The sequence below is a fragment of the Pristis pectinata genome, chromosome 9 (genome assembly GCF_009764475.1).
Source record: "Pristis pectinata isolate sPriPec2 chromosome 9, sPriPec2.1.pri, whole genome shotgun sequence".
In the NCBI taxonomy this organism is placed as follows: Eukaryota; Metazoa; Chordata; class Chondrichthyes; order Rhinopristiformes; family Pristidae; genus Pristis; species Pristis pectinata.
In genome coordinates, this window is record NC_067413.1 from 31,369,388 (window position 1) to 31,390,543 (window position 21,156).

Consider the following 21,156-nt stretch of genomic DNA (forward strand, 5'->3'; position numbering starts at 1 on the left):
ACCCTGAATAGCAGTATTACATTTCCTGCCTGATGGGACAGTTATTAAACTAGGAATTTTGTTAGATCATCCACTCTCTCTGAAGCCAGCCCTGCCACAGATCTATGATGCAAGTTATCAGGTGCAGGGGATTATCAGTTTCCTTATTTTCTCCAGTTTTTTCTCTTCACTAATATTAATTACAATAATTTCTTCACTCTTTCTTTTACTTATTGTAACACAGGTGGTGGCCATTCGGCCCATCACGTCCATGTCAATTCCTAGCAGAGCAATCCTGTCCTTTATCGTCTCTCTTGATTTCCCTGTACCTCTGCAACTTTTTCTCTCTCACATGCCCCTTGATTCTTATGCCACTCACCTACACTGATGGGCAATTAACCCATTAACCAGCAATCTTCGGAATGTGGGAGGAAGCTGGAGGACCTGGAGATACACACACACAGTCATGGGGAATGTGTGCAAAGACCACCCAGACAGGCATCAGGTCAATATCAAGCCCAGGTCGCTGGAGCTACAAAGTAGCAGTGCTAGCTGCTGTGCTACCATGCCACCCACATTAGCACTTGCTGTTAATTTACTTTAACATTCTATAGTAACCCTTTTTATCAATTTTTTGTCACTTGCTGTTGGTTCATTAAAACTTTTCCAATTCTCACGCTTTATTGAACTTACTGGTACCATCATAACCCACTTCTTTTAATCTGATACCATCCTTACCCACTTTATTTTGTTACAGGTGGATCACTGCCACCATGAAGTTTGCAGTTTACAATGGAAATATATATCCATTGAGAATTAGGAAATACTTCTTTAAATGTTTGTGTTGCTGACAAGACTTTAAATCCAATCAGCCTTGGTCCATTTGCCCCCTGATATTTATGTAAGTGACTAAGTTCAAACTCTGAATTGTACCCTTCTTCAATTAAATAAAAATTCCACCACATTGTGATCACTTTTCATTGAAGAATGCTTTTTTATGACATTACATACAAACCTTTTCTCATTATGCAAAATAAGATCTAAAATGGCTCATTTCTTGTTGGTCCCATGATGTATTACTCTAAGAAACTGTCCCAAATGCATTCTATAAATTAATATCTGAACTACATTGGCCAATTTGATTTGCTAGTCCATGTGAAAATTAATTATTACACACAAAAAATGATTGTATTATCTTTCCTACAAGCTCTTATTTCTTGAATAATACACTGATGATCAGGGGCAGACAAAACACTCGCCCCACGGATCTTGTCCCTTGGTAGCCATTTATTCTGATTCGACTTTCTGCTCTTATGGTCCATTATCATTCCTCACTGCTGCCCCTAAGCTATCTATTATCAGGGCCACCATTTCACTTCTTAGCAGTTTGTTTAAATTTCAGATTCCTTGATGTACTTAATTTACAACTAGATAACCATGTAGCTTTGTAATGGCAATTTATGTCATACATCTCAATTTGTGTTATTAATTCATCTAGCTTGTTGTGAATATATTCAGATACACACCTCTTTCCTCGATTTGACTTGGTTCACTGATGCACTGTATTGTTTTACATTCTGTCATCCCATTACATACTGCGTATCATTATTGAAATTGCTACTTTTTTGTCTGACTTTGATCTTTCCCTTTAAATCTATTTCTTCCCTTTTATCTAAACTCTTCTTTAAGAAAGAAAAAAAGAAAACTTTAAAAGCTCTGAAAATAACTGTAAGCATATTATCTACAGGGTAGAAAGCTGTTCTAATAAAAATGAATAACATTAACAGACAATGCACTTACCTTTTCATCGCCTTTTTTAACATCATGTTCAAACCTACACTGTTTTTTCTTGCAGCCTCTTACTGTAGTGAAATAAAATCTACAGTAACCAGATGGTGGTACAGTCAAATTCAAAGGACAATTAAACTAGAAATAATAACAGAACAAAGCAACCTCTGAATCATTTGCAATATGTTGCATTAAAGTACATTCATGCTCGAAATGAGTAACTTTTAAATGTATTAAAAGCTTTATCTCCAAAATAGCTCTAAGTAAACTGACACTAAGAATCTTCATTTATTACTAAAACACAAAGGGCTATATTTATGAAAAATTAAAATAACGTTGGTGAATAATGCTGTTCTTTTTCATTTTGTGTTCAAATTCTTTCATGATCTGGTCCTTCCCCATCTTTGCAACAAGTTTCTGACCACATGGACACCCCCAATTTCATCATTCCATCAGTAGTCCAACAACAATCACATGTATCATGCCTTGGAATTTGGTACTGCATTGACAGTGCTAATTAAATACAAGTCATTGCGACTTCAAGGAATCATTAACAAGTGTGAAATTTACTTAAAGTTGACTTTATTCCTCCATGCTCAAAATTCATTGCAAAAGAGACTTGGACATAAATGCTTGGTATACTGTCACAAGTTAAGACAGAAGAAATCCACAACTCTAGACTTGTGGCCAATTTGGAGGAAAACTGTAAGTTGCACTGGGTGACTTGAAAGATTCATGGATAATAAGCAGGTGCAAAGAGAAAAGTTGCTCAGTCATCTAGAAAAATATCTACAGTTACTTGCCTCACAGCCTTGCTAAATCGGGAACAGATCTTACCAATCAAAGCCAAAAAGTTAAAGGTAGTATTGGATCAAAAAAAAACGCTATCAGAAATGTTGCAACCTGATGATTACAAAAATTACAGAATTCACCAAATGAGGACCAAATAAGGAAATGGGAAGAATACAAAAGTAATCTAGTGAAAAACATTAACACTTCCATAAATATGCAAAAAGAAATGATCAGCAAAAGATGTGGGTCCCTTACAGACTAAGAAATGAAAACATATTGGGAATAAGGAAATGACAGAAAAATAAACAAATACTTTGTGCCTTTTTCATGCAAGGTGACTCAAAAAAAACTCTCCCGAAAAAATGAACAACAGATCCAGGGTGATTGAGCTGAAGTAAATTAGCCTTAGGAACAAAACAAAATTGTATTAGAGAAACTAATGGGACCGAAATGTCATAAATCCCTAGGAACTGGTGATCTGCATCCCAAGGTTTTGAGAGGTGGCAATGGACATAATGGATGCAGCAGATGTCATCTTCCAAAATTCTACACAATCTGAAATGGTTTCAACAGATAGGAAGACTGCAAATATAACCCCACTACTTAAGAAAGGAGAGGGTGATAGAGAGAAAAGAGGTAGTACAGACCAGTTACTCTGACACCAGTAAAAGAGAAAATGATAGAATCTATTATTAAGGGTTCTGGATACTTAGAAATAATAAAAGGCTTGGAGAAATTTATTATGGATCTATGAAAGGGAAATCAAGTTTGACAAATGTATTTTTTAAGGTTGTAACTAGCAAAATATACAAATATGAACCAGTTAACGTGGACTTTTGTTAGACCTCTTATAAGGTGCCAAACAAAAGGTTTTTAAACAAAATTGGAACACATAGTATTAGTATAATATACTAGTGTGGATTGAGAATTGGCTCATTGGCAGCATGCAGAGTTAAACAGGTTGTTATCAGAATGGTAGGCTGTGACTAGGGTTACACAAAAATAGGTGCTGTGGGGCCACGCCTGTTCACAATCTGTATCAATGACTTAGACAAGTGAGCCATGTGTAACATATCCAGGTTTGACAATAACACGAACCTGGGTAGCAGCGCAAGCTGTGAGGAGTGAAGGTCATCATTCAGATATAGCAAGTAATAGAGAAGGCAAATGTTATTGTGACCCGAGTACATTGGGGGGTGGTGGGGGGGGTGGTGGGCAGGAGATGGAAACTGCAGATGCTCTCAAGGTTAGAACAATGAGAGATGTTATCATTGAAACATACAGAATACTTATGGGGATTGACAGAGTAGATGCAGCTTTGATGCTTTCTATAGCTGGGATGTCACAGTCTCAAAATAAGGGGCCAGCTATTCAGGAATTGAAATAAAAAAACTCTTCATACAGAGCATAGGGAATCATTGGAATTTTCAGTGAAGGCTCAGTCACTGAATATATTCAATGCAGAGATCAATAGCAATGAGGTGAGTTCAGGAAAGTATTGCAGAGGTAAAAGATCAGCTATGATCTTATTGAATCACGGAGCAGGCATGAGGGGTTGAATGGCTTCTGTTTCTTATGCACTATGACACCAGAAGACCACTTCATCTTGAAAATCTTCCCGAATCTGACCTTAAATTACCTATCACTAGCATAACCAAAACTCTACCATCTATGTTTATAATAGTGTTCTGAGCAAATCTTGTCATCTCAGTCATACTTTGTCATGGTCAGGGTCCCGTTCTTTATGCCATTCCCTCATAAATTTCAAAAACATAGTTGTTCTTCATTCTTCCAAGTATCATCACATGGATCCTAGAACTCAATTTCCTTCTCAGTGTTCATGTACAAAAGAATCAACAGAAATGTACTGCTGAGTATGGAAAAAAACAATACCAAGAGCACAGTATCACGAATTTTAGAATGAATGCAAGATGAATGGATTAAGTTCTTTAATGCAACAGGATGAAAAAGTGAAGCAATGAACAAGTATGTGAGGTTTGTCATTTCTGTGCACCACACCCTAGCGTTTTTTAGTAAACACAACTAATTTCTTAATAGAATCTAACCAGCTGTATCTACACAAATGGGTTATATTCAGCAGAAAATCTAATGGGTCAGTAAAGAATGTGGAAAATTCAGACTTACAGGCCTGGTCATAAAACAATACTCCGAGATGTTCAGCTGCAGAGAAGAAGCAGGTCGTGCTGATGTTGCTGGCAATATATGCTCGTGGGCAAGCTTTAAATCTAAGAGAAAAGAAATAAGGCCCTTGTTATTTTCAGTTAACATTACCATTTTTCTCCTTTCATGGTACATAAGAAAAAGGAGAAATAAGAGCAATATGAGGCCATTTCAGGACTGATCGACCTCAATGCCATTTTTTGTGCACGATCCTCACAACCTTGAGTTTCTTGATTTTCAGAAATCTGTCAATTTCTGTTTTGAATAAACTCAATAACAAAGTTCTCCAGAGCATTCTGGAATAGAGAATTCTAAAGATTCACCAACCTCTGAAAAAGTTTCCCCTCATCTCAGTCCTAAATGGCCACCCCTTATTTTGAGATATGTCACTTCGTTCCAGATTCCTCACCTAAGGGAAGCATATTCCCTGCATCTGACTTGTCAAACCTGTGGAATTTTGTAAGTTTCTGCAAGATCTCCACACATCCTTCTAAACTGGACAAAACACGCCTTGCCAACTCGACCTCTCGTTAAATGAACTGTTCACTCCTGGAATCAGTCCAGTGAATCTTTGTTGCAATTCATTTATGGGAAGGATGGGAAAATTGTGCACAATACTCCAGGCACGATCTTACCAAGGCCTCATATAATTGCAGTAAGACAACCTTACTCCTGAAGACAAGAAAAAAAGGAGCCATTTATTTCAATAGTGATTGACAGACAGTTTCAATGCATGCTAATAGACTTCCTCCAATAACTTGGGCTCTTGATTTATGCACCAGACTTATGTGGCACCTTGTCAAGTGCCTTTTGGAAATTTAAGTACACTGCATCTACAACTCTCCATCACATCCTCAAAGAATTTGAGCAAGTTTGTCAAATATGATTTTCCTTTCATAAAACCATGTTGACTAGGTTTCATTATGTTCAGCTTCCCTAAATGATTAGTAATTTTCTCTTCGATTATTGACTCAAGCACCTTGCCAACAATAGATGTTAAACTAACTGGCCTATAGTTCCCTGCCTTCTGTCTTTCTCACTCTTTGAACAAGGGAGTCCATTTTCCAATCCTCTGGTACTCTCCCAGAATTTAGCAAGCTTTGAAAATTTTCAACCAATGGGTCCACTATCTCTGTAATGACATCCCTTAAAATCTTTGGGTGCAAGCCAACAGGTGTCAGTGATTTATATCAAGTTTCTCTAAGATTTTATCCCTTGTAATTGGGATTTTTACAAATTCATCTATGTTGTTTGAAATTAGCCCATCTGTTACCTTCAGATTATTTGCAGTATTCTCCACAGTGAAGACTGATGCAAAAAATTGATTTAACATATCTTCCACTTCTTTGTTTCCTGTTATTAATTCACCAGCCTTGTTCTCTAGAGGTCCCACACCTACCTTAGCCACCTTCTTCCTATTTATTTCCCCATAGAAACTGTCTTTTTTCTTGAAGTTTTCTCTCAAACTAAATGTTCTCCCTTCTTATGAGCTTTATAGTCTTCCACTACTGGATCCTAAAAGTTTTCCAGTCCTCTGGCCTTCTACCATCCATATTTTTCAATTGAGTGTTATCTTTAACCTCCTTTGTTAACCAGATTGTGCCTCTTTCTCAGAGAATCCCTTTTACTAATTGGGATAAATTACTGCTGAGTGTGATGGACCAGCTGTTTGAAATATCTATCACTGTTCATCTACTGACCTGTCTTAGCTTATTTTCCCAGTCCACCTTAGACAACTCCATGATCATACCATTGTAATTGCCTTTTTTAAGTTGAAGACAGTAGTTTTCATCTTGTATTGAAATGGTCTCATAATAAAGATCAACACACCATTTATCTCCCTAATCATTTGCTTCGCCATATCTCACCATTTAAGAAGTACACTTTTTCAGTTTTGTGCACCAAGTAGAAAACATCACATTTTTTCCACTTTATATTCCACCAGCCACGTTCTTGCCCATTCACTTAGATCTCTTTATATCATCCTCCCTACTCTCAATCCCACCTAGTATTGTATTATCAGACAACTTGGAAATATGACATACAGTCCTCCCAGCCAAATCAGTGAACAGATCATAACTAAACCCTGCAAATCCCGACTAGTTAGAGCTCCCACCTGAGAAAGATCCATTTATTCCCACAAAGATCCACTTGCCCAATAACCAATTCTCAATCAACATTAGTATATCTTCTCCAAACTAGTGTGCTCTAACCTGGTTGACCAACCTCCTGTGTGCAACCTCATCAAAAGTCTTCTGAAAATCAAAACACATCATATCTATCAACCTATACTACCAGTCACATCTTCAAAGAATTCCAATAGCTCAGTCAATTATGACTTTCCCTTCATAAATCCATGCCAACTTTGCCAAATCCCACTATTCTTTTCAAGGTGCTCTTTTATTACACCTTTCATTATTTTCCGCACTACTTTTCCTTACTACTAATGTCGGCTAACAGATCTGTTTTCTCTCCTCTTCCCTTCTTAAACAGTGGGGTTACATTTGCTTTTCTTCAATCCACAGGAACAATTACAGAATCTGTAAAATTGTGGAAGGTAGTAATCAGAGCATTCACCGTTTCTATAGCCACCACTTCCAAAACTCTGGAATTTAAATTACCTTGTCCTTGGGATCTATCAGCTTTTAGCCTCTCAATTAAAAAAATCGTACTGGAGAAATTAACATGTATTTCCTTCAGTTTCTCATTCTGGCAAGACCCTTGGTTCTCTGGTATTTCTGGCATGTTTTGTGTGTCTTTTGTGAAGACAGATATAAAGTAGTTGTTTAATTCTTCTGCTAGTTCCTTATTCCCCATTATAAATTCTTTTGTCTCTGTATATTTGCCCTCGCTCATCTTTTCTTTTTACATATCTAAAGAAGCTATTAGTCTGCTTTTGCATTTCTTGCTTGTTTACTCTCATATTCTATCCTGCTTTTATCATCAATTTCTTGGTGCTCCCTTGCTGAATTCTAAAATGCTCCCAATCCTCAAGCCTAGTTATTTCTGACAAAGTTATAAAATCTCTTCCTCTGATTTAATACTATCACTAATTTCTCAGGCATGAATGGGTCACTTTCCACTTTAGTCTTAAAAGAATGAAATCCACACTACATACAGATCCACGAGTAGAATCAGCCTTCTGATACATTGCCAAGGAATCAGTGAGATATCTGTGTTGAATCCCTGGACAATACTGAACTAACTGACTTTGGGTGCCATTGCAGTGGTTTCTCTGTAATAGTCAAGATCCAAGGTGGGGATATACGAGAAAGGAAGTGCCTTAGAGCTAACCTGAACACTCCTCAATTACTCAGCTAGAACAATGGATACATTAAAAAAAAGGGCAAGGGCAAGATCAGGTGCACCAAATCAAAGAGAAAGCCAACTAGATAGACAATAAATGGGCTTGTGATCAGGAGCCAACAGCTGGTACCTTGAGGAAAGAAGTAGGAGAAAATGGGACAGCAATTTCCATTTTTAAATACGTATTGAAATGCAACCCATCATTCTTTTAAATTCATCTTTTAAGTGCTAAATATATCTACTGGCCAAAAAGGATGAGAGTTACAAGAAACTGCAGGGACTTGTGGACACAGTTCAGGACATCATGGAAACCAGCCTCTCTTCCATGGACTCTGTCTGCACTTCTCACTGCCTCTGTAAAGCAGGCAATGTAATCAAAGACCCTACCCACCCTGGTCATTCTCTCTCCTCGCCCCCCCCCCCCCCCAATTGGGCAGAAGTTACAAAAAACTGAAAGCACGTACCACCACGCTCAAGGACAGGTTCTATCCCACTGTTATAAGACTATTGAACAGTCCCCTTGTACTATAAGATGGACCCTTGACCTCACAATCTACCTTGTCCATGGCCTTGCACCTTATTGTCTGCGTGCACTGACTTTCTCTGTAACTGTAACACTTTATTCTGCATTGTTATTGCTTTTTCCTTGTACTGATGTGATGAAATGATCTGTATGGATGGCATGCCAAACAAAGTTTTTCATTGTACCTCTGTACATGTGACAATAATAAACCAATTTACCAATTTATAACCATGTTTCTCTACCTGGAAGGTTTCCTAATTTAGCATAAAAGCACATGGTGGAAATCGGAACTGGAACTTTTGTAATACCCAATGGATCAAGCAGAATCAGTAGAGAGAAAGGAACAGTTAATATTTAAGATGATTGCCAACAACATTTCAATTCTACCTTGCTAAAAAAAAATCACTGGCCCCAAATGCTAACACCCTCTCTCTTTCTTCACACATACTGACCAATCTGTTGAACATTTTGTTTATAACCAAGCAGCTCAGCTATTCCAAACAAAACAAATTGATTTGAAGGACTCACTTATACACTGAAATCATGCAAAGACACCACACTGGCATTCGCACATTTTACTATAAAACACCAAGGTCAACCATGAAATACAAAATCACATAAATATTTAATTGGAGCATACTATTTGTCAAGGCTGACTTCCCAACTGAAGATTCTGAACAAAGCGGTTTCAGAGAAAAATCATTTTCCAATGTAGGCCCAGATGTACAATGATCCTTAGAGCTGTTGATGCTGCAAGAAAAATATGCATCATGTTACTAATGCAAATATTTCAAAACAATTTGATTTTATTTGGTAGACAGGTGAGGAAACATGTCAGAATGGAGAATTTTAAAGCATGGAATCACATGCATACCCAGATACCTACACTGCAATTAAATATTTTGAACAGAAGGGATTGGAATGTCACCAACCACCCAGATAGCCTCCAATGCACCTGAACCCACAGTGACCATTACAGATGTAACATCAGTCTTCCGGAGAATGAACCCATGGAACATCCCTGGCCGTGTCCTTAGGTCCTGCTCGGGGGTATCTGCAGACATTTTTAACCTCTCCCTGCTTCAATCTGAGGGTCCCACCTATGTTAAGACCTCTATTATCCCAGTACCTAAGAAAAACAAGGTAACGTGGATTAATGACTACCCCCTGTTGGTTCTGACATCCACCATCATGAAGTGCTTTGAGAGGCTGGTTATGGCACACATTAACTCCAGCATCCCAGACAACCTCAACCCACTGCAATTCACCTACCGCTGATACAGGTCTATAGCAGAAGCCATCTCCCTAGACCTACATTCATCTCTGGAGCATCTGGGCAGTAAAGACACCTACATTAGACTATTGTTTATTGATCACAGCTCTGCCTTCAATACTATAGTTCTAAGCAAACTCATCTCCAAACTCCTAGACCTGAGACTCAACACGTCCCTTTGCAACTGGATCCTTGATTTCCTGATCAACAGACCACAATCAGTAAGGATAGGCAGCAACACTTTCTCCACGATTATTCTCAACACTGGTGCCCCACAAGGCTGCATCCTCAGCCCTCTACTCTACTCTCTATACACTTACGACTGTGTAGCCAGATTCTGCTCCAACTCAATCTACAGGTTTTCAGATAATACGACCATAGTGGGCCATATCTCAAATAACGATAAGTCGGAGTACAGGAAGGAGACAGATAGCCTAGTGACATAGTGTCATGACAACAACCTTTCCCTCAATGTCAGCAAAACAAGAGAGCTGATCGTTGACTTCAGGAAGGGGGACAGTGCACACCCTCCTGTTTACATCAATGATGCTGAGGTTGAGGAGGTTGAGAGCTTCAAGTTCCTAGGAGTGAACATTACCAATAGCCTGTCCTGGTCCAACCACGTAGACTCCATGGCCGAGAAAGCTCATCAGCGCCTCTACTTCCTCAGGAAGCTAAAGAAATTTGGCACGTTCCTGTTGACCCTCACCAATTTTTATCAATGCACCATAGAAAGCATCCTATCCAGATGCATCATGGCTTGGTATGACAAATGCTTTGCCCATGACTGTAAGAAACTGCAGAGAGTTGTGGACACAGCTCGGCACATCACAGGAACCAGCCTCCCCTCCATGGACTCTGTCTACAATTATTGCTGCCTTGATAAAACAGCCAGCATAATCAAAGACCCCACCCTCCCCAGACATTCTATCTTCTCTCCCCGCCCATTGTGCAGAATATACAAAAGCCTGAAAGCACATACCACCAGGCTTGAAGACAGCTTCTATCCTGCTGTTATAAGACTATTGAATGGTTCCCTAGTATGATAAAATGGACTCTTGATCTAACAATCTACCTCATTATAACCTTGCACTTTATTGTCTACCTGCACTGCACTCTCTCTGTAACTGTAACACTTTATTCTGCATTCTGTTATTGTTTTACCTTGTACTAACTCAATGCACTTGTAATCATTTGATCTGTATGAATGGTATGCAAGACAAGCTTTTCACTGTACCTCAGGACATGTGACAATAATAAACCAATTTAACAAATTTAATTTTTAATAGCAAACAAATCTTTACCTACTTATATTCAAAGCACATAACTTTGGCTAAGCAGTACAATGAAAATTATCATTCCAGGCTGCATTGAGCATAGATTATTAATAATTAACTAGCTACCAAGGAACTCATTAATTAGAAGGATTATTGCCACTAAGGTTAATTTTAAAGATTATTCTATGCATCCATATTCCAATTTTGACCACACTTCAAAAAGTATTTCATTGTCTGTAAAGCAACTTGGGCCATCCTGATATTGCGCAGAATGCTTTAAAAGTACAACTTCTTTCAATTTCATTAATACATTTCACAGCCAATAAATTTCTTCTGAAGTACAATCGTTATTGTTTTATCTGCATTCTTACACAGAACAATATTGCGCAAAAAGTAAATGTGATAAACGTCCAATTAATCTGGTTCTGCTGTTTATTGGGATGACAGTGATGGCTGGGATACCTGAACATTGAGAAATAACATTCCATAGTTTTATGTCCACTTGCATCAGCAGATAAAGCAGCAATGTATTGACTCACACTCAAGCTGGCAGCATTCCTTTGCTTGTACCCTTATTTTGAAAAGTAACCATATGCTCAGTCCAAAAAAAGACTCTGCATGCAAGTCCTTGTTAGAATCACACAGCAGGGAAACAGGCCCTTCAGACCATCATGCCCATGCTGACCACCAAGCACCCATTTATATCAATCCCATTTTATTCTCCCCACATTCCCTTCAATTCTATCCAGATTCTCCCACTCACCTACACACCAGGGGTATTCACAGTGGCCAATTAACCTGCAAGTCTTTGATACATGGGAAGAAAGTGCCCGGGGGAAACCCATATGGTCAGAAGAGAATGTGCCAAGTCCTATTCTCTGTAGGAAACTCAGGGGGCAATGTGTTGATTTTCAATCTTATTCAAAAGATGGCATCTCTGATAGTACTGGTCAAAAGGGATGCTGTGTAAAGTTTCATCTTGGATGCTCAAGTCTCTGTCAAATGCTCTGACTCAAGAAGATGATTCCACGCAAGTACAGTATGCACATTGTTAATCATGATGCACAAGTCCAAAGTCACAAGACTGGGAGAGTTTGTGATAGGGAGACAATACTGCAGCAGTGGGGTGTTGGCAAATCAGATGTTGACTCCATCAATTCAGCATGCAATAGTAGGAGCAGAGAATCATGGAAACCATTATGCCAGTGCTGGGTCTTCGAAAGAGCTATCCAATCAGCTCCACTCACTTGCACTTTTCCAAGAGACTTGCAATTTTTTCCCTTTATGATTTTTTTAAAATCCAGTTCCCTTCTGAAATATTTATTCTACTTTTACTACCTTTTCAGACACAGCATTCTAGATCAAAACAAAACACCGCAGGCATAAAAGCAATGAACTTGCACAACAAAATGCTATTAGGATCTTGGATTGTTTAGGCAAAAGAAATGAATAGAAATCTCAGGAAGCAATTGAGTTGTACTGAGTGCTGTTTCATCACCACCCTTTCACTATTATAATGTTGTGCATAATTCTGAGAGATATCCAGACAATGCAAAATATGTAGTAAGTGTCATATAACAAATGGGGTGTACATGCTTGCAAATGGGAGAATGAAGTTATATGTTATATGAAAATTTATGAATGCATGGAATTGATTGCAAAAAGAAAGCAGAAATCACTGGATTACCAAATTGAAAGCAGGGAAGAGTGGTTAAAAAGAAAGTACCATCTTACAGCAGTATATTAGTTCCTAGATTCTGAAACAGCTAATATTTCTGAAATACTTTGCCAAGACTGTAGAATCTCTGAAAAGGGGATCTCAAGTTTTAGTGAATGTAGAGAATGCAATTGCATTCGAGAAATGAGAGTTCTTTATAATAAACTCAGTAATTTCACCTACAAACCTTGTTTCAGTCCCTTTGCCATCAACTGTCTCAAAAGCTAATGCAGTACTTGAAACAACCTGCAAATAAAAGACAGCTTGAATCAAATTTTCAGATGCATAACTATAATGAACAAAATCATAAGGATAAGTATGCTACCACCAAGCCATGACTGATCACATACTTGGAACCATCAGCTCCACACAGGCAATGTGGTTGTGATGTTTCAAAGCCTGCCCCCAGTCTTACAAACTATTATCTGAGAGCATGCTGCATCTTCCTTTTCAATTGAAATAGGTAGAGCAAAATCCTTTTGATACTACAGACGTCACAACTCAAGCTTCATGAGGTTATGATGTCAGTACCTAGAGTCATGGTGGCTAAAGGGTCTCTTCCATTTTCTCCTTATTGTATTTAATGGATTTTTGATCCTGAAGCAACGCTCCTACACATTAAGTGGGCAATCATTTACACTGCATTCCCGTAGCCTGCTCTCAAAAAGAATGACAGTTTCAGACTTGGCAAACTATGGGAGGAATCAGGAAGAAGAATCAATAAACACATTGCACCACTTAATTCTATGGTTTGCTCTACTTTACCCTCAAGCATTAGAGAGCAGTCAGCAGCAACCAACTGTGCTAATTGGAGGGAGAGACCATGAAAAAAAAATTGCAGAGGAATTTGTAATTTATTTCCCCAAAAATATGACATTTACTTAAAAGAACAAAGCTAGCACAAAAGAACTAACTTAAGCACAAAGTGATCAATCTACCTGGCACATACTGACTCCAGATTCAATTAACTCTTCTTCATTTACTAACGACTCAACTTGAAGGTCCTCTTCCAAGTCATGTTTTTTACTCAAAGGTATGTTGCTTTGAGCCTTTAATTCTAAAATACATAAAAAACACTGATTAGGCAAAGAGTGTATTGCATACTTGAGATAATTGGTGGCCAGAGCTGATGGGCTACATAGATTCCCTCTGAATGAAATGGCTCCAAATGTATTCACAGATTAAGCTGCAATAAAATTTACGACAATAGCTTTCTGCTTGCCACTCACCCTGCAACCTCCATATACTTTCACCACTTCCCAATATAGAAATTTACATTTGCACTCTTTCATTTCAGCATTAAGCATCAGCTATAAGTAAAAACAGAGGAGTTTTTATAACCTTACCATCCTGCTGAGGATTGGTACAATTTGACAGGGTTCCACAAGTAGCCTCCTTGGGTACATATAGACAGGCACTGTGAATAGAGAAAGCCTACAAATTTTTAGAACAAAAATTTCTCAATATGATTTCCATTTTACGATCTTACAAGAGATATCCACAATTAAGAAGTGGCAGATTATTTTTCCAAATCACTCAAATGACTGTCAGATAATCACAGGCACACGATGATAACAATACATAAAATACATATCCAAGTCATACAGAAGAGTTTTAAATTCATCTTCTTGTCCATATTTCAGGGGTTCTATCACCTTGTAGAAAACTGCTAGAGGAAACCATTCCAATCAATATGGTAGCATTGCTGACTTCAAGACAAGCTACCATTCAAAAATTCTTAAATCAGGAATCCCTGAAGTTTCAGATGATCTGGAGAGCAGTCTAAGGGACTTGTGAAAATCAGTGGTGGTGTTGTATAATTCACCAGAGTCTTGCATAATTAGTAGTTTAGAAGGGTCAAGCTATTACTGGAAGGCAGCAGAATCTGGCAGCATTGAGAGAGCCAAGAAAAACAAAACCCAAATTTCTTCTTGGTCTTTTTTAGATCTCCTTCTCCACTACATCCCCATAATGGGTGGCCAGTTCATGATGGCAAGGATTAACAATCTACTCAGCACCTCTCAATCCATCAATTTACAGTGAGATATCAGGAAATCTGTTTGGAGATGAGAAGATGAATTTTCACTTCCAACACCTCTCAGTTACTCTGTTTTCAATGTGATTTGGTTAAAGGTCTTATGTCATACCCTGTTAAACGGTACTGCAAAGTAGCATTTAAGGCCCTCTTGGGGCCATTAAGTATTCACCCACTGCTATTTCCATTATTAGCTAAATCCCACCCTTGGTACCAGCCTTAGAGCACAACATTCATTATTAAGACTCCATGTCTAATAAACATCCAATTATCAAATTCCACAAAGTAGCTCTCCAAAAGAGTGAAAGTTTGTGAAGCTTCTTCCAAGTTATTAACTACTGAAGCATTAAAATTATTTTTAATCTTTCTCAATGGAAAAGTTGAATTGTATTTGCTTGCATGTTTATGTCATTTGAATTCAGCTAGAAGATGAATACAGAGCCAAAAAAAGGGCTGGGTAGGATCAAAGTGTATAGCATGTTAGACTACCATGGCCACATCTGTGCAGCTCTTTCAGAAATCAACCTGAATCAACAACCCCTGCTTGGCTTTCTCCTCACAAGCCCATAACCTTTCCTGCTTTAAATACTTTTTCTTCCATTCAAAGATGTCACAACTTCTACTTTAGCTATACCCTGCAACCAATTTTTTAAATGTTGCAGCAACTGTCTGCATGTCTTGTAACCTCATAAGCAAGGTGATAATTGTCACTACTGTCTCCCATATTTTAATCCAACAAAATGCTTCACAATTTCTAATATCTCAACTTGTGTCAAGCCTTTCCTGCTCCAGAATTTTAAATATTGCTTCATAAACCAGAGGTTGATATTCTTGGTATCATCTGGTTGCATCAATTGCTGTAAGATCAACCCCAACTGTAATATAATTTATTAATACAGATTTCAAAATGTACATGTAGCTTGCCTTTACTTCATGCAAATTTGCATATTATTTCATTATTGAACTCAATAACCTTGTTTATAAAACCCAAGTGCACCTGATCATATTAAGATTCCATCCAATTCTAGGTACACTTTAAAGAAATTATGCTTTCCATTCACTTAAGCACCATTCCTTTATTTTTTCTCCAAAATCAGAAGCAGCACTAACCTCTGCAATAAGCCATTTCCAACCCCTCCCCAATTTACATAATTAACCTGAAATATTTATTACTCAACTGGCTGTGGGTTTTCTATCCAGAGTCACATTTCCTTTTACACCGCACATTCCAACATGTCTCAAAGGTGTTGAAAAAATGTAAAACACCCAATTAAAAAGGAGCCAGATAATTTAAACACATCTCACTGTTAAAGTTGGCATGGGGAAGGAGTACTGAGATTCTTGTTTATCCCTTCTTAATAAACAATCTTGAAATGCTTACACCTCTAACCAACTTTGCTAGGCACAAGCAAACATCCCAAGCAGAACCAAATTTTAACCAAATCAATCATTCAGTCACAACATTTATCAAAGGACATGAATTAATTCTTAATAATATACTATGGCAGGAGTTTCCAATCTGGGAGCTGAAGAGCCCGAAAGCAGAGAAGAATGAATGAACATACATATCAAATTCAGAACCAGTTATATTTTTAGGAAAATCCAACTGTTTGCAAAGACTATTTCTTCCCCTCATGTCAGTCCATCAATTACCAGATGCAATGAATCAGAATCAGGTTTATTATCACTGACATGTGTCATGAAATTTGTTGTTTTGCAGCAGCAGTACAATGCAAGACATTAAAATTACTATAAGTTACCAAGAGGTAAATAAACAAAATAGTGCAAAAGAGGAATAATGAGGTAGAGTTCATGGACCGCTCAGAAATCTGATGGTGGAGGGGAAGAAGCTGTTCCTGAAATGTTGAGTGTGGGTCTTCAGGCTCCTGTAGCTCGTCCCTGATGGTAGTAATGAAAGGAGGGTATGTCTCAGATGGTGAGGGTCTTTAATGATCGATGCTGCCTTCTTGAGGCATCGCCTCTTGAAGATGTCCTCAATGGTGGGGAGGGTTGTGCCCGTGATGGAGCTGGCTGAATCTACAACGCTCCACAGCATCTTTTGATCCTGCACATTGGAGCCTCCATACCAGGTGGTGATGCAACCAGTCAGAATGCTCTCCACCATATCTCTATAGAAATCTGAAAGAGTCTTTGATGACATACCAAATCTCCTCAAACTCCTAATGAAGTAGAGCTGCTGGCGCACCTTCATCAAGATTGCATCAATGTGTTGGGCCCAGGATAGATCCTCTGAGATGTTGACATCCAGGAACTTGAAGCTGCTCATCCTTTCCACTAGTGACCCCTCAATGAGGACTTGTGTCTGTTCTCCAGACTTCCCCTTCCTGAAGTCCACAATCAATTCCTTGGTCTTGCTGACGTTGAGTGCGAGGTTGTTGTCACGACACCACACAATAAGCCAACCTATCTCATTCCTGTATGCCTCTTCATTGCTATCTGAGATTCTGCCAACAACAGTGATGTCATCGGCGAATTTATAGATGGTGTTTGAACTGTGCCTAGCCACACAGTCATGAGTGTAGAGAGAGTAGAGCAGTGGGCTAAACACGCATCCTTGAGGTGTGCCTGTTGACTCTCAGTGAGGAGGAGATGTTATTACTAATCTGCACTGACTGTGGTCTCCTGATGAGGGAGTCAAGGATCCAGTTGCAGAGAGAGATACAGAGACCCAGATTTTAAAGCTTTTCAATTACTACTGAGGGGATGATGGTGTTGAACGCCAAGCTGTAATCGACGAACAGCAGCCTGACATATATTTTGCTGTTCTCTACATGCTCCAAAGCCAAGTGGAGAGCCAGTGAGATTGCATTTGCTATAGACCTGTTGTGGTGGTAGGCAAATTGTAGCAGGTCCAGGTCCTTGCTCAGGCAGGAGTTAATTCCAGCCATGACCAACCTCTCAAAGCACTTCATCACAGTAGATGTGAGTGCTACCAGGCAACAGTCATTGAGGTAGCTTACCCTGCTCTTCTTGGGCACCGGTATGATTCATGCCCTTTTGAAGCAGGTGGGAACTGCAGCAGTGAGAGGTTGAAGCTGTCCTTGAACACTCTAGCCAAGTGGCTGGTACAGATTTTCAATACCCTGCCAGGTACGCCTTGCAAGGGTTCACCCTCTTGAAGGATGTTCTGACATCGGCCTCCGAGACAGAGATCAGAGGATCGCCAGATGCTGTGGAGATTTGCACAGGTGTAGTGTTATTCTCCCTTTCAAAGCATGCATAAAAGGCGTTGAGCTCATCAGGAAGTGAAGCATCACTGTCATTTGTGCTGTTAGGTTTCACCTTGTAGGAAGTAATGGCATGCAAACTCTGCCACAGCTGTCGTGCACCCGATTGTGTCTCTAACTTCACACGGAATTGCCTTTTCACTCTCAAGATGGCCTTCTGTAGGTCGTACCTGGACTTCTTGCAGGGTTCTGGATCACCAGTTTTGAACGCCACAGATCTAGCCCTCAACAGACTGCAAATCTCCTGGTTCATCCAAGGCTTCTGGTTTCGGATGACTCTGTTCGTTTTTGAAGGCACAAACTCATCATAGAATCATAGAACAGTACAGCACAATACAGGCCCTTCGGCCCACAATTTTGTGCCAACCTTTAAACCTCGCCTAAGACTATCTAACCCCTTCCTCCCACATATCCCTCTATTTTAAATCCTCCATATGCTTATCCAGTAATCTCTTGAATTTGACCAATGTACCTGCCTCCACCACCACCCCAGGTAGCGCATTCCATGGCCCAACCATTCTCTGGGTAAAAAACCTTCCTCTGGTATCTCCCTTGAACTTCCCACCCATTACTTTAAAGCCATGCCCTCTTGTATTGAGCATTGGTGCCCTGGGAAAGAGGCGCTGGCTGTCTACTCTATCTTTCCTCTTAATATTTTGTACACCTCCATCATGTCTCCTTTCATCCTCCTTCTCTCTAAAGAGTAAAGCCCTAGCTCCCTTAGTCTCTCCTCATAATGCATACTCTCTAAACCAGGCAGCATCCTGGTAAATCTCCTCTGCACCCTTTCCAACACTTCCATATCCTTCCTACAATGAGGCAACAAGAACAGGACACAGTACTCTAAGTGTGGTCTAATCAGAGTTTTGTAGAGCTGCATCATTACCTCCCAGCTCTTAAACTCGATCCCACGACTTATGAATGTTAACATCCTATAAGCTTTCTTAACTAACCTTTCCACCTGTGAGGCAACTTACAGGAGTCTGTGGATATGAACCCCCAGATCCCTCTGCTCCTCCACACTACCCAGAACCCTGCCATTAACTTTGTACTCCGCCTTGGAGTTTGTCCTTCCAAAGTGTACCACCTCACACTTCTCCGGATTGAACTCCATCTGCCACTTCTCAGCCCAGCTCTGCATCCTATCAATGTCCCTCTGCAATCTTCCACAATCCTCCACACTATCCACAACACCACCAACCTTTGTGTCGTCTTCATCCACACAGGTCTTGATGAAGTCGGTGATGGCTGTGGCATATTCATTTAGATCCAATGATGAATCCTTGAATATGGTCCAGTTCACCGATTCAAAGCAGTCCTGTAAACGCTCCTCCACCTCCATTCGCAGTCCTCACCATTGGTGCTGCGTCTTCAGTCTCTGCCTATATGCCAGGAGTAGAAGTACAGCCAGGTGGTTAGACCTGCTAAAGTGCGGGTGTGGGGTTGCACAGTAAGCATCCTTGATGGTGGTGTAACAGTGATCAGGTGTGTTGGCTCCTCTGGTTCCACATGTGACATGCTGGTGGAAGTTTAATCAGAGACTTTTTCAAGCCAGCCTAGTTGAAGTCCCCACGATGATTAGGGAAGGCATCAGGGTGCGCTGCCTCATGACTGTTGATCACAGTGCTCAGCTCCTCCAGTGCCAGCTTGAAATTTGTCTGGAGTGGAATACACACCACTACCAGGAACACGGCGGAAAACTCCCTTGGCAGGTAGAACAGACGACATTTGACTACCAGATGTTCCAGGTCTGGGGAGCAGGACTGTGACAGAACTGCCATGTCTGTGTACCACAATGAGTTAATCATGAAGCCAACGCCGCCACCTCTGCCTTTCCGGTCCATGCAGTGGATGAAGGCCTCGGGCTGGAGCGCTGTGTCCGAGATGCTGGGAGTGAGCCACGTCTCTGTGAAACAGAGTACACAACAGTCCCGGATTTCCCTCTGGTACTGCAGTCTTCAATCTTATCTTCCAGAGACTGTGCATTAGCCAAGAAGATGGTTGTGGGGGGGGGGGGGGGGGGGTGGGGGGAGAAGGAGTTGAGGGGGCTTATGGCCCTGTGTTTCAGTTTTACCTGCAGCCAATTTTACCTGGACTCACTCCCTGGGTGGTCTGGAGTCCCAAGTCTGTCAGGTCTGAAGTTCAGTGAAGTTCATAAATTGCCATGGGAGGAACTGCATTTACAAAGTTCAAGACTCCACAAAACTACTACATTTGTTTGGTCACTTATTAAAGTGCCATTTTCAGAGTGTGTTGTCAATGTATACATTCCTAAGTCCTAAAATGCAGCCTATAATGGAACTATCTTAATCCCATACAGGCACTGTAGCACATTGGTAATGGTGTTGTGAGCTCAAATTCCACTACATGAAAATGAATCAAATAATAACCTGCAAACACCAGACAGCAGAAGCTGCTAATCAATGTGAAACTCGATGAGTTCATGTTAGAAAAGGTGTCTGCCATGTTTCTCTTCTGAAAAATTCATTAGGTATACTACCATTAAAGCCTCTGAAGGGATTTTACTATGCAGACCCTTCTATTGAAGTATAAGGCTCATCCACAACCTTCTAGAAATCATGTGAGAACTTTATAAGTCATTGGTTAGGTCTCAACAGGAGTACTGTGGAAAATTCAAGAAATGCATTTATTTCAACACCAGTTTAAACTTACCAGCACAGGAACAGGAATAGGGACCTGAATTAGAAGTTTTCAAAAATTAGGAATATTCTCTTTAATAAATTAAGATACGAGCTAATAGAAGCTTTCAGGTGGTGAGGTGTTTTAATATGCATAAAGAATATCTTCCCTTCTTGCAAGCAAGTTAATAACCAGAGGTCATAAAATCATCAGCAAGCTTCCAGGGAAAAGATGAGAATGTTTTCCACTTGAATTTGTCAGAATCCATAACATTCTGCTCAAAAAAGAAGCAGATTCCACAAACAATTTTACAATAGGGACTTGGAAGGTAATGAGGCTACAGCTAAAATAACACATACGAGACTAAGTACAACTGCTCTTTCATAAAGTTAGCACA

The 21,156-nt window shown here is 39.7% G+C and overlaps 1 protein-coding gene across 1 annotated transcript in view; it reads right to left on the bottom strand.

The window, feature by feature from the left end:
* Nucleotides 1–21,156, bottom strand: part of LOC127574492 (protein TOPAZ1-like) — a 53,804-nt gene that overhangs the window by 16,925 nt on the left and 15,723 nt on the right. The window contains exons 5-10 of the mRNA XM_052023519.1: nucleotides 14,183–14,253; nucleotides 13,775–13,893; nucleotides 13,024–13,082; nucleotides 9,210–9,319; nucleotides 4,705–4,805; nucleotides 1,780–1,905 (exon numbers count right to left, since the gene is read on the bottom strand). Of these exons, the coding sequence (XP_051879479.1) occupies nucleotides 1,780–1,905; nucleotides 4,705–4,805; nucleotides 9,210–9,319; nucleotides 13,024–13,082; nucleotides 13,775–13,893; nucleotides 14,183–14,253 (586 nt within the window). The remainder of the gene's footprint in view (nucleotides 1–1,779; nucleotides 1,906–4,704; nucleotides 4,806–9,209; nucleotides 9,320–13,023; nucleotides 13,083–13,774; nucleotides 13,894–14,182; nucleotides 14,254–21,156) is intronic.